The 13434-nt window shown below is 37.1% G+C and overlaps 1 protein-coding gene across 1 annotated transcript in view; it reads left to right on the forward strand.

The window, feature by feature from the left end:
• Positions 1-13434, forward strand: part of LOC135732198 (uncharacterized) — a 42241-nt gene that overhangs the window by 7435 nt on the left and 21372 nt on the right. The window contains exons 8-11 of the mRNA XM_073814709.1: positions 2044-2532; positions 2715-2762; positions 3315-3653; positions 3985-4026. Of these exons, the coding sequence (XP_073670810.1) occupies positions 2044-2532; positions 2715-2762; positions 3315-3653; positions 3985-4026 (918 nt within the window). The remainder of the gene's footprint in view (positions 1-2043; positions 2533-2714; positions 2763-3314; positions 3654-3984; positions 4027-13434) is intronic.

Genomic DNA, 13434 nt, shown 5'->3' on the forward strand with positions numbered 1-13434 from the left:
CCTCCTTTTTGCGCTGAACCGCCCAGGGAGCGCAAGTTCATTCCCTAGTTTGCTGACGTGCATCTGTGGAGGGAAAAACCCCGCTGTGCGCCGGCGCAAAATACGAATGATACATGCGTCACTGACAAAGTCAATTGCGCTGGGTGCAAGATAGGGCCCTAGTTTTTTTTTGGTTAGTAGCGCAATTGTTTTTTGAAACTGCAAAATAGCATAAGAGATGGTTTGCGCCGCAACACGCCTCCTTTTTGCGCTGAACCGCCCAGGGAGCGCAAGTTCATTCCCTAGTTTGCTGACGTGCATCTGTGGAGGGAAAAACCCGCTGTGCGCCGGCGCAAAATACGAATGATACATGCGTCACTGACAAAGTCAATTGCGCTGGGTGCAAGATAGGGCCCTAAAAGTCCTCAGCATCTAAGTGACTGCATAGCAATGTGCTGAAAACTATCCATAACATAGCACTATGTGTTCAAATTTGAATAGAAAAGAACTGGGCTGCGTTCCCCGAAACCTTCTTAGCTCTACGTCGTTCTTAAGTTGTACCTTAAGCTGTACCTTATCGTTAATACGTGTTTCCCGAAACGTTCTTAGTAACGTATCACTTCTGTAAGTCGTTCGTTCGGAAGGTTGGTCTGGAGCACTCTTAGCTATACCTTATCTCACATGACTCCGCTAGGGGCCATGACTGTGATAAAAGCTTATGTAGATTGCAGTCTATATAACTAAATATCTGTAAAAAAAGTTGAAGTACACTCCGTGTTAAATTTAAATTTTTTATTTAAATAATAAAATATTCACATAATTAGACATTATTACACTGATGGTTGTTAGATTTTTTTCCAAAGGAACATCAGCTTCGAACTATTATTACAGGCTTAAGAAACTATTAAAAAGAGTTTGGGTGGAGGAGTTGGTGAAACTATGGCAGGCAGCTACACAGCGAATCTTACTAGTTCATTTGTGCATTTCAAATCCGTTAAATCTTTAGTTTACCGGCTATTTTAGCTGCAATAAAACAAATCAAGTAAAATCGCAGACCACGAGAGCACATTCATCACGAAATCATAATTGTTGATTTTCCTAAATATTATTATTGATGTTAAGTCGACTTTGCATCGAAGTTTTTTAATGTTTTCTAACTTTGAGGCAGCTGCATGCCATATTCTTTATAAACACTCAAAAGAAACTGCTCCACTTTATTATTGCTTGTATAAGGTCAACAAATTTTCCACATTAAAACTAATCAAAGCTAAAACCTAAAACAATCATAATATATATTTAATATTTATATATCATATAATATATATTTTATGTTAAACAGACAGGCGCGGCTCCAGAAATGCGTCCATTAAGCGTTATCCGCATTGTAAATGCGCTGCTTGCGCAGTGTCCAAGCACATAAACGCGTGGACTATTGAACAACAATTTGTTTTTATATATTTTAAGTGTAATGCCAAGCCAGGTGACTTGCACGACCCACCTTATTCCCCTGTGCAACGCATTTATTGGGAACCCCTAATATAAATTATCCTTTAAAGTGAAGGAATAATGGATGCTTTGGAGCAGTTTATGCATTATACTTTTGGACATGAAGTTGCGAGTTTTGCATGGGTTTGATATAAAATAAAATATACAAGGTTTATATTAAGTTGTTTGCAATTTGAAATATTTTTACCAGATATTCCTAATAAATGTAACTTGAACTATTTCAGAAATGTTTCTTTAATAAATAACACTGCTCTCTGATAACACAGCGAAGTACCTATTACATAAAGTGAACTATTGATTGTCGAGCAATCGATATCAACCCATTCAGCACCATTGCCATGGACAGCACCTGGTAACGTCGTACGTAAGAAAGTACACCTTAAGAAACCTGCTAAGGTACAGTTCGGGAAACACGCCTAGAAAAGGTAAACCTGTAGTTAAGGTTTAACTTGAGTCTTCGTAGCGCGCTAAGAGAGAACGTTATCGGGAAACGCAGCCTTGTACCGTTAATATGTGCACGCAATTAGTTATTTTTGTACATTTCTGTATTTATTGTAGAGTTGATGGCAAAATACAAGAGTCCTGAAGATTTTAAAAACTTCATAACTGAAAAGGATGCAAAGATTAAACATCTTGAGGAGCAAAGAGAAAGGCTTCTTTTAGAAAAAGACAAAATCATACAGGACAAAGATGATATGTCCCAGAAGTGCAAACAGAAGCTTGAAATAAAGGACATGGCATTAAAGGAAAAGGACAGACATCTTAAAGACATGGATGATAAACTGCTACAAACAACCAAAGAGCTTAAGGAGAAACAGAATCAGCTTGAGGAGAAAGAGACACAAATGGACAATATAAACAAACTGATGGGTGAGAAAGAGAGACTGCTGGAGAACAAAGTCAAAGCGCTGGAAACCAGTAAACATCAACTGGATACACTGAGAAATGAACTACAGGAGATGAAGACACAACTGGATGAACAGAAAACTAAATTCACTTATCAGGAGAAAACACTGCAAGAACACAAACAACAGCAGAAACAATCTGGTGAATGTCTCAATTATGATCAAATTATTGTAATGGAGAGATTTTCATCAATATTCAGTTTTTATTTTTAATTTCTAGATGCATGTTTCTGCATTCATTTGCTATAAATCTTAACATGTGACCATAAATGACTCTGAATATTTTAAACATAAATTTAATCTCCAACTGTTTTTATTTTTCAGATCAAGAAATCAAAAACCTGCATTCTGAACTAGAAAGACTGAAAAACGGTAAGTCTTCAGGGATTTTTTCTTCTGGCCCAATTGGGTCAGTGATTCAGATTTTTACTTGCCCTGCCAAAATCTGATTAATAAACAAATTTGATCTGTTTTATAAACTGGATCAAGTTAAACAATCTAATTTAAATCAATTATAAACATGACATTTTTCTTCTCTCATGAACACTCACAAGTCTTTTATTAATTGTACCACTATTTGTTCCTCCCTGCAAAATAATAATTATATTTGAATAAGTTTGCACAAATGAGTTTGCTGTGATATAGAATTTTAGGGCAAACGACTCCAATATGCAAAATATTTGCTCACAATTAACAACATTTAGCTGTTGCTAAAACATTAAGATTCATTGAGAATTATTTTGAAATAGGACGTTAACTCAGATAATTTAATTGAATCATTGAGAGCTCATAATTTTCACCATAAGTCCTATACAATTATGAAAGAAATAATTTTTCAGTCATAGCATATTTAGCATTTAAACAATCAGTAAATATACAAGGAATAAAGTTAGTTTATATCTGAAAGTTTTGTCTCTCTCTCAGAGTTGGAACGTTTGGAAGATACAGAGAAACTTCTAGATGAAAGAGAGACACAAATTAAAGATCTTGAGAAGAGCAAAGAAATGGCTTTAGAGGAGAAGGACAAACTTCTTAATAAATCAAATGATAAACTAGTACAAACAACCAGAGAGATTGAGGAAAAACAAAGAGAAATTGAAGAAAAAAATAAATTGATGAGTGAGAAAGAGAGACTGCTGGAGAACACAGTCAAAGAACTGGAAGCCAGTAAACATCAACTGGACACACTGAGAAATGAACTACAGGAAAATAAAAGCCAACTACAACTACTGCTGGAGGAGAACAATCAACTGAAGAGTTCTGGTAAGAAATGTCTGATTGGGGGTGAAAATTAAGCATGGTCAGACATTTCTGTTACCATGCACTGTAAATGTATATTATTTGGTCATTATTTCAATAATTCAATACATGGGGAATATTGTGTATAAAGGTTTATATGATTTCAAAAATGAATTACTGAAAAATGACTTTATTTAATTTAGTTGGTTTGTGTTACAAATATTATGGATGTCCAACTTCATGCCAGAAAGAAAAACAAACATTTGTAATAACTCAATATTATGTCAGGCTTTAAATGTAATGTTAGTTACATAATGTCATGTAACATTTGCTCAATTGTAACCAATCTCAACAGCACCCGTAAGAAGAAACAGCATGGAGAAGAATCCTCCGACAAGTGAGTTTATTATGAAACAATGCAACAGAACTTTATTAAGCCCTTTTCACACATACATTCCGGAAAATACACAGAAAATGCATCCTGGATTGTTTGATTTTTTTGTCCATTCACACTGTGAATGATTTTCCGGCATCTGCAAGGTCCTGGAAAGACGCGTGACCTGTTTAAATTCCTGCCCTCTGCATATTATTTATTATTTCTTTCTCCAAAACCACTTGAGTGCATTTTTATTTATGATAAGACTATTAAGGACTGCGTTCTATGCTGGTGAATGATCTCAACTTCAGAGTGTTTTTGACGAGCTCCCTGATCTCTGCTTTAATCCAGTTTGCAGATCACTTTTATGCTGCTGAGGGATGATGCACACATCCTCGCTAAGACACGCCCATTACGGCATTGTTTCGGCTTCTTGTTTACACAGAGGGTTTTCCGGGTATGTTACTAGGTCCTCTTTCTGGCAATGATCCCAGAAGATTTACAGGACGTGTTTGCGGTCACACAAAAGCTTGTCTAGCAATTTTATGAGTCTTTTCATGGGCCAAAGGTCTGTGTGAATGGGGTTTTAGGGAACATTTAGTTTGGGGAATACAAATGATACAGACACATGGACATATTAGCCATTGATCAATCAGATTGTTAATCTTCTCTGTTTTCTAGTGAGTGGAGAAACAGCTTCAGTCTTGGTTTCTGGATCAGAGCTCAGGTTGGTTCTGCTGGGGAGTGCTGGATATGAGAAGAGTGCAGCAGTAAACATCATCCTGAACAGAGAGGAGAAGATCCAGACTGATACATCAACAGAGATCCAGCAGAGTGACAGCAGACAGGGGGAGGTGAATGGGAAGCAGGTGACTGTGGTGGAAACTCCTGACTGGTTTTGCTCTGGTCTCTCTCTGGAGGAGGTGAGAGAGGATGTGAGACTCTGTGTCCGTCTGTCTGCTCCAGGACCTCACGCCTTCCTCCTGATCATACCAGTACAACAATCTACTGGAGTAGACAGAGCAATGCTGGAGAAAATGGAGGAGATTTGGGGTGACAGATGTTGGAGGAACACCATGATCCTTTTTACTGTTACTGATGAAGAACAAAAGAAGATCATTGAGGATTTTGTCCAGTCAGGGAACAAGGAGGTCCAGAGACTTGTGGAGAAATGTGGGAACAGGTTTCACTGTCTCAACATTCATCAGAGTGGAGATGATTCACAGATCTCAGAGCTGCTGGAGAAGATTGAGAAGATGATGGAAGAAAACACAGATAAATTTTACAGCAGTGAGATCTACCTGGAGATTGAATCTCAGATCAGAGCGATGGAGAGAAAGATCACGAGAGACACAGAGGAGAGAAAAGAGAGGGAGGAGAGAGAGATAAAAGAAAAAATAGAAAAGGAGGTGCAGAGATCCCTGAAAAAGATAGAGGGAGCGATTGAGGAACATGAAGGAGATATTCAACAACTTAATGAGAGAACAGGTGAACTAGAAAGACAGATGAGAGAAGAAAGAGATGAAAAGAAGAAGAAAGAACTAAAGAGAGAGTTGGAAAAAGAGATGGAGAAGAGATCAAAGCTGGAGAGAAAGATTAACAAACTGAAAGATCAGAGAGAGAGAGAAAAGATTGAGATGGAGGAAAAACACAGACAGGAGATGGAGGAGATCAGACAGATGTATGAAGGAGAGATGAGGGTGGAGACAGAGAGAAACCTCATGAAGATCATCCTACCTGAAATTCAGAAAAACATTTTGGAATCAAAGTCAAAGATGCAGGAGGAGTTTAACAGACAGATGGAGAATAAGAACAGAGAGATAGAGACACTCAATGACAATTATTCAAAAGTATGGGACCTTTATGAGTCAGCAATGAAGCAAAATGTTCAAGAATGAAAAATTAGTAATTAGTAATTAAATATTAGTAACCAAAAATGAGTGGGTTGACACATAGCACAACTCATCTAAAGTATTCTCACGTTTTAGTGAGTTTTACTAAAAATCTCTGAAGTTCTCAAGCCAAAGAGATGATAATGAACAAGAAAGTGTTAATGAGTTAATGTGGAGGCAGACATACACTGATTTATTCTTCTGTGTGGATGTCCAACCCAATCTCATGGCAATATGTTCATATTTTTATAAATGTGCCTACTTCGTATTTGTACAATCTGTTTTCATCCCTGAGGCATTGTTTGCAGCTTGGTTTCAGTAAATCTTTTGCACTGCACTCAAAAAAATTTACTTTTACGTTTGCCAATTTTACTTAATCGTTTCATGTTGTGATTACTTAAAAACATCAATTTAACAACGTGAACTTAATTTAATCTAGTTCATTTACCAAAAATTATTTGTTCAGCCAACATAACATGCATAAAAGTAACAGATTAATCAAACCAATACAGACTTGTATCTCATTGGCTGAGGATTTTGCAGTGTATTGCGGATAATTGTTGTTCTGGCACCCTCTTGCAGAAGTGTAGCACCATAGGTATGTGAGTAATAAGTGTCCAAATATGATTCAATGAATTTGTTCTGATATATTTTAGAACAAAACAAACAAATAAACTGTTTGAAATAACATTACATTTATGTTTGTGATATGTTTGATAAACTGTAATTTAAAAAGGTCTATATAATGAGTTTTATTGAGCAGCTGCACTTTGATTGATTGATTTTGTGTTGTGGATTTATTAAATCCTAATTAAAGGGGTGGAGTTTATAAAATGGAATTATTCAATTTTTTTGTCATCATTAATTACATTTTTCTTGTACAATTAACTCAGTTGTTGTTTGTTGACTCTACTGAGGTTTGTTAAGTTTACTTAAACTTCTTCTGTAAAATTAACTAAATTATTGTTTGTTGAGATTACTTAAACAAATTGTGTGGACCCTGTTAACATTTTTTAAAATTAAACCCAACATTTCATTTTGTGTGTGTGGGGGGTGGGGGGGGTTAAATAACATAAACATTCCTGGTCAAGAAAACATTTTAATTGCGCATTGAGAAGCAGTCTATGATCCATGCATTGCTGTAAACATCAACAGGAGCTGTGGGTTTGAATGTATGATGCACGTTTATGTTACAGAATAGAAAATTGCAGGCAGGTGAGTTTGATCAGGGTTAAGGGGGTCGCACACCGGACGAGAAGCGCTGCGCCATGAATCATGAAAAAAAAAGAACACACATTATTTTCTATGAATGTACAAACACTGGTGGCTTCTTGTTTTCAGCTTACAATTAAATAATCCAAGGCACTTGAATATTATTGAAAAAAATAAAAGCATTTATTTCATCATGGCTTTAATATTTTAAAACTAGGTGACACTACTGCACACCTGCAATACTTTTTCTAATCCTGCTTGTCATTTACAGCTTGACCAGGTTGATCACACACCCTGATTAACTGATTTAACACCAACCATTTTTTAATATTCATAGTTTTATGACCAGTGGTGTCATGACAATTTCTGAGGATGCCTTATGAAAAAATTAACTATTTAATTAACTCTTTCGCCGCCATTGACAAGTTAACGAGTTTTTTACGTCAATCCATATTTCCGCTATTATGCAGTAGGCGGCACATTTACCCTCTTTATAAAACACTATACGGAAAAACTCTATGTTTGTTTTGATCATCTTTCTGAATCTGATCTCTAACAAAAGTCCTTGACAAAAGTGCAATAATCTCAGCTTTTTGTTCAAAATAAGGTATTTCTGAAGAAACCTACCCTGTTCTTTTATTTATTTCATTTCAAATTGGTGTTCAGTGTTAGACTTTGAGTAAAAAGCCTACAGATAATTTATGGGGATGCACATAAATATATTGCATATTACACACATACACAAAGAAAGATATACAGAATAAAAACAAAGAGTTGCAAGCACAGACATACTTTTCTGTCATGCAAGTGCACACACACACACACACACACACACACACACACACACACACACACACACACACACACACACACACACACAACCACATGCACACACACACACACACACAGGCAGTATATTGTTAGTGATAAACAGGAAGACAAAAGTATGCCGAGAATGTCTTTATCACTCATACACAGAAAAATTTATGTTTTCTATTTGAGCCTGATTTCAAGATTTTTTACAATTATTTTCCATATTTAAAACTTCTCAATGCTGCCTCCAATGATCTGACTTGTGAGATCAGACAATAATCTGCATGAGTGGATGAGACATAATATTGACATGTTTGACTAAACATGTTTTTACATGTAATTTTTCAAAATGGCATTGGTTTAGTTAATCACTTACCATTTGTTTTAATCATTACAATTTTAATATTTAAGTCATACAAATAAATAGATGAAATACTTTACCTTGAATAGAAAGTCATTATTCACAATATTGTGAGAAATGTAGCAGTTAATGTTTGTTTGTTTTTTGCCGGATGAATCGTCACTGGTAGGCGTGAGGACTGACTCCCATTAAAAGGCTTTCAGGATGATTGACAGGACTGAATGTTTAGGCTCCTCCCGAACCTACGTTTAGAACTTCATTACTGTACTTCATTACAGTAGATAATGTGACTTCTCATCACTTCTCTTCAAAATTTACTGTATCACATATATTGTTGATTTTGTTCATTCAGGGGATTTTTTCCAGAAAAGGTTTAGATTAATCCAGGACTAGGCCTTAGTATTAAAAGGTATACAGTGGCGTGAAAAAGTGTTAGCCCCCTTCCTGATTTTTTATTTTTGTGCATGTTTGTCACATTTTAATGTTTGAATTCATAAAACAAATTTAAATATTAATCAAAGATAACACAATTAAACACAACATGCAGTTTTTAAATTAAGCTTTTTATTATGAAAGGAAAATAAAATCCAAACCCACATGGCCCTGTGTGAAAAAGTGCTTGCCTCCCTCTCCCCATTAAAACTTAACTGTGGTTTATCACCCATGAGTTCAGTTCCTCTAGCCACACTCAAGACCTTATTACTGCTATGCCTGTTCGCAATCAAGAAATCACTTAAATATATCACTTAACTAATAGAAATCACTTGAAACAGTAGACCAAACGATTCTCAAAAGATACACATAATTTTGAAATGCAAAGAAATTCAGAAATAAATGTGAAAGAAAGTAATTGAGATCTATCAGTCTGGAAAAGGTTATAAAGCAGTTCTAAATGGGGGGGGGGTTGCTCCAGCAAACCACAGTGAGAGCCATTATCCAGAAATGTCTAAAACATGGAACAGTGGTGAACCTTCTAGGAGTGTCCAGCCGACCCAAATTACCCCAAGAGTGCAGCGATGGCTTGTCCAAGAGGTCACAAAAAACCCCACACCAACATCCAGAGAACTGCAGGCCTTACTTGCCCCAGTTAAGGTCAGTGTTCATGACTTCACCATAAGAAAAAGACAAGCCAAAAATGGCCTGCATGGCAAAGTTACAAGACCAAAACCGCTGTTGAGCAAATAAAAAGCATAAAGGCTTGTCTCAGTTTTGCCAGAAAACATCTATCCCCCAAGACTTTTGGGAAAATATTCTGTGGACTGACGAAACAAAGTTTAACTTTTTGGAAGGTGTGTGTCACATTACGTCTGCCGTAAAAGTAACATAGCATTTCAGAAAAGAATATCATACCAACAGTAAAATATGGTGGTGGTAGTGTGATGGTCTGGCTGTTTTGCTGCTTCAAGACCTGGAAGACTTTCTGTGATAAATGGAACCATGAATTCTGTTGTCTACCAAAAAGTCTTAAAAGACAATGTCCGGCCATTTGTTTGTGACGTCAAGCTGAAGCGAACTTGGGTTCTGCAGCAGGACAATAATCCAAAACACACCAGCAAGTCCACCTTTGAATGGCTGAAGAAAAACAAAATGAAGACTTTGCAGTGGCCTAGTCTAAGTCCTGACCTCATTCCTATTGAGATGCTGTGGCATGACCTTAAAAAAGTGGTTCATGCTTGAAAACGCTCCAATGTGGCTGAATAACAAAAATTTTGCAAAGATGAGTGGGACAAAACGCTGTAAGAGAATTATTGCAAGTAGGTTGAGGGGGGCAAGCACACTTTTCAAACAGAGCCAAGTGGGTTTGGATTTTATTTTCCCTTTTTAATAAAAGCTTCATTTAAAAACTGCATGTTGTGTTTACCTGTGTAATCTTTAATTAATATTTAAATTTGTTTCATGTTTTGAAACATTAAAGTGTGACAAACATGCAAAAATAATTAAAAAATCAGCACTCAACACTTTTTCACACCACTGTACAGTAATGTTGTTCTCAAATTAGGGTTGCCACCTGTCCCGGTTTTACCGGGATTGTCCTTCTTTTTACTAACTTGTCCCGGGAAAATTATCAACTCTCCCGGGACACTGAATGTCCCGGTTTTCGAAAGCTATGTGAATATATTATTTAGCGCGCGTACGGCAGAGACGGAGACCTTGCGTCTGTGTATGTGTGTGCCTCAATAAGCGCATGTAAGACAGAGAGCATCCTGATTGGCCTGTTTCGGTAAATCAACCAATCAATTGTCAGTGTGGGCGGGCTTTTATCTCTTCTCCCGAACCGAATTATCTAGAAACAGGAGCGCCGTCAGTGCCCCAAAAGAGAAAATATAAGACACATTTTACGCCAGACTACATCCCTGTGTATCCCTGTCTTAAAAGAGTTAAAAGTAATAACAATCTTGCATGCTGTACAGTTTGTAACAGTGACTTCAGCATTGCCCAGGGGGGTTAAAATGATTGTAAAATACATGTTGAGAGGTGAGTTCATCAAGTTTAATTTAATTTTTCAGGCCGGCTAGTTGCTATTTAGACCTGTTTAAATGGAATATAAATAAAACAGTTTACATTAATAGTATTAGGAGCTTATATAAATTGTAAAAGTGATTTACATATTTTAATATAATTAACAAATAATTGGGTAACACTTTACAATAAGGTTCATTAGTTAACATTAGTTTACTACATTAGTTAACATGAACTAATAATAAAATGCACTTATAAAGCGATTTTTTTAAATCTTTGTTAATGTTAATAATACATAATTTAAATCTTGTTAACATAGTTAATGCACTGTGAATTAACATGAATAAACCATGAATAGCTGTATTTTTGTTAAGTAATGTTAACAAAGATTAACAAATACAGTAACACATGTACTGCTTATGGTTAGTTCATGTTAGTTAATACATTAACTAATGTTAACAAATAAGATTTGTAAAGTGTTGCCAATAATTGCATAGATCTATAGAAATATTATGCTATGGGGGGGGGGGGGGGTTAGGGGGCTTGTGAGCAAACCAATTGGTTGGGTCATCGATATGTCCCGGTTTTTTATCAGACAAGGGTGGCAACCCTATCTCAAATACATTGCAATTATTCATTTACCAAACATTCATTTAGCAACTAAAAATAAGGGAGAATTTAAAATAAATGTAACATTACTCATTACTAAACAACACAAAAGCAACACCTGAGTTATTTTTTATTTATTTATTTATTGTTAAAAGATTAAAAGCATTCAGGTCACAGGACAATGGCAACACTTTTTTAAAATGGTCTAAAAGTATGTGCTTCATTGCACACAGTACATATTCTCAATTATTAAAATCGATTTTTGTTCATATGTAAAGTTGTTAAAATAAACAAATGTGAACTGGTACATTTCTCAACAATATTGTGAACAATGACTTATCATGGTAAATTATTTCATCTTTTTATTTGTATGACATCAATATTAAAATAGAAATGATTAAAACAAATGTAAGTGGTAAACCAATGCCAAATATATATAAATAAAAATTAGCATAATTTTTGTAATGATATATCATCTGATGCTAAGCTAGGGCACATCATCAATGATGTTCCTGATTTCATTAGGTGTTTCGGGTCTTTCGAAACATCAGACACCCTGCTTCAGGTGACCCAGCTGAGGTTGATCAAGCCTCAACTTTTGCTCTTGTAGCATTTGTCCACGGATCTGCTCTTTTGATCCAGAGCCCCCTCAAAGCCTTCTCTGCAGCCTCTGTGCTATTGCAGATAGCCCTTCTTCTTCTCTCACCCATGATGCCGAGTGCAGTGTAGAGGCACTTTGTGCTTTGACTTCCACCAGTTGTTGATAGTAGCCTGGATGCTGTCTGCAATTGTTTTGAGCACCTGGTCATGCCTCTAGAGATACCGGCCTTCCCCCAAAGCTCTTGGGCAGCCGCTCAAAATATGCTCAAGAGTTCCCTTTCTCTGGCACAAGACACATCCTGGTTTATCGACCAGACCCCAGATGTACAGGTTGGATGGGCCCACCAAAGGTCAGCCCAAGTGATCTTCCTCTCCACAGCTTGTTCCCATCTAGTCCAGGCAACCTGATGTGCCATTCCCACTGCTTTGCTGGACCCTCCCTCCTCCACCGCAGCCCTCACCTCACCTTAAACTAACTGCCTCCGCTCCTTCCCCCAAGCCTTGTCGAACCAGGGCCCTTGAAAGGTTCCTAGCCCAGCCCTTTCTCTGGCCACTACTCCCAGAACACCATGGCACAGCCTTGACTCTGCCTGGTCTACTGATGCCTCTGCCCTCCATTGTCTGCCAGTCTTGACCACTACCCCTGCCTCTGAGACTTTAGGGTCTCTAGACTCACGGTACTGCAGCACCTCTCTTGCGTGCAAGACCTTGAACTCCTCTTCGATGGATTTAAGAGGGAGTTGCAGCTTGCAGATGTTTCCGTAAAGGGCGATGCTACTTGGCTGGGAGTCCCAGCCATCTCCTTAGGAAGCGTCTGACTCTCCTTTCCAGTTCTGAAATGGTGGTAATCTGAAACTCATACAGGAGCAGAGCAAACAGGATCACTGAGATGGTGCAGCCTGTGATGATTCCCACTTCTAGCTTATGCCACTCTGATGTTGTAGAGCCAGATGAGACTCTCATCTTAAAATCACTGTAGTAATCCTGGATAAGGTTTCTCACTATGACAGGAACATGGTGCCTCTTCAGAGCCTCCTGTGCCAGTTTGTGGGTCATAGAGTCATAGGCATTGGCCAGGTCTAACCAAAGCACCACCAGATCACCCCTGTTCTCCTTTGCTTTTCTGAGGAGCTGTGTAACCACGCCTGTGTGCTCTAGGCATCCTGGGACACCTGCACAGAGGTGTCTATGTATCCATTTTTGAGAAAGAACTCTGCCAAACGCTTTGCAACTATGGTGAAGAAGATCTTACCTTCAACACTTAGAAGCGAGATGATTAACATAAATATCATTACATATCAAGAGCCTAGTCATGAAATCAACTAAATCAAAACAAAGCCTAATTGACTGAACAAATACGCAATCTAGGATTCATGCATAAAAACGGTAACAAGGGTTTTAAGAAATTCCTTTTTTTTTTGTTATAGGACATGTTGGATTAATTATGAAAAAATATTACATAATAATTGATATTGTTACTTA

This window comes from Paramisgurnus dabryanus, chromosome 5, assembly GCF_030506205.2.
Source record: "Paramisgurnus dabryanus chromosome 5, PD_genome_1.1, whole genome shotgun sequence".
In the NCBI taxonomy this organism is placed as follows: Eukaryota; Metazoa; Chordata; class Actinopteri; order Cypriniformes; family Cobitidae; genus Paramisgurnus; species Paramisgurnus dabryanus.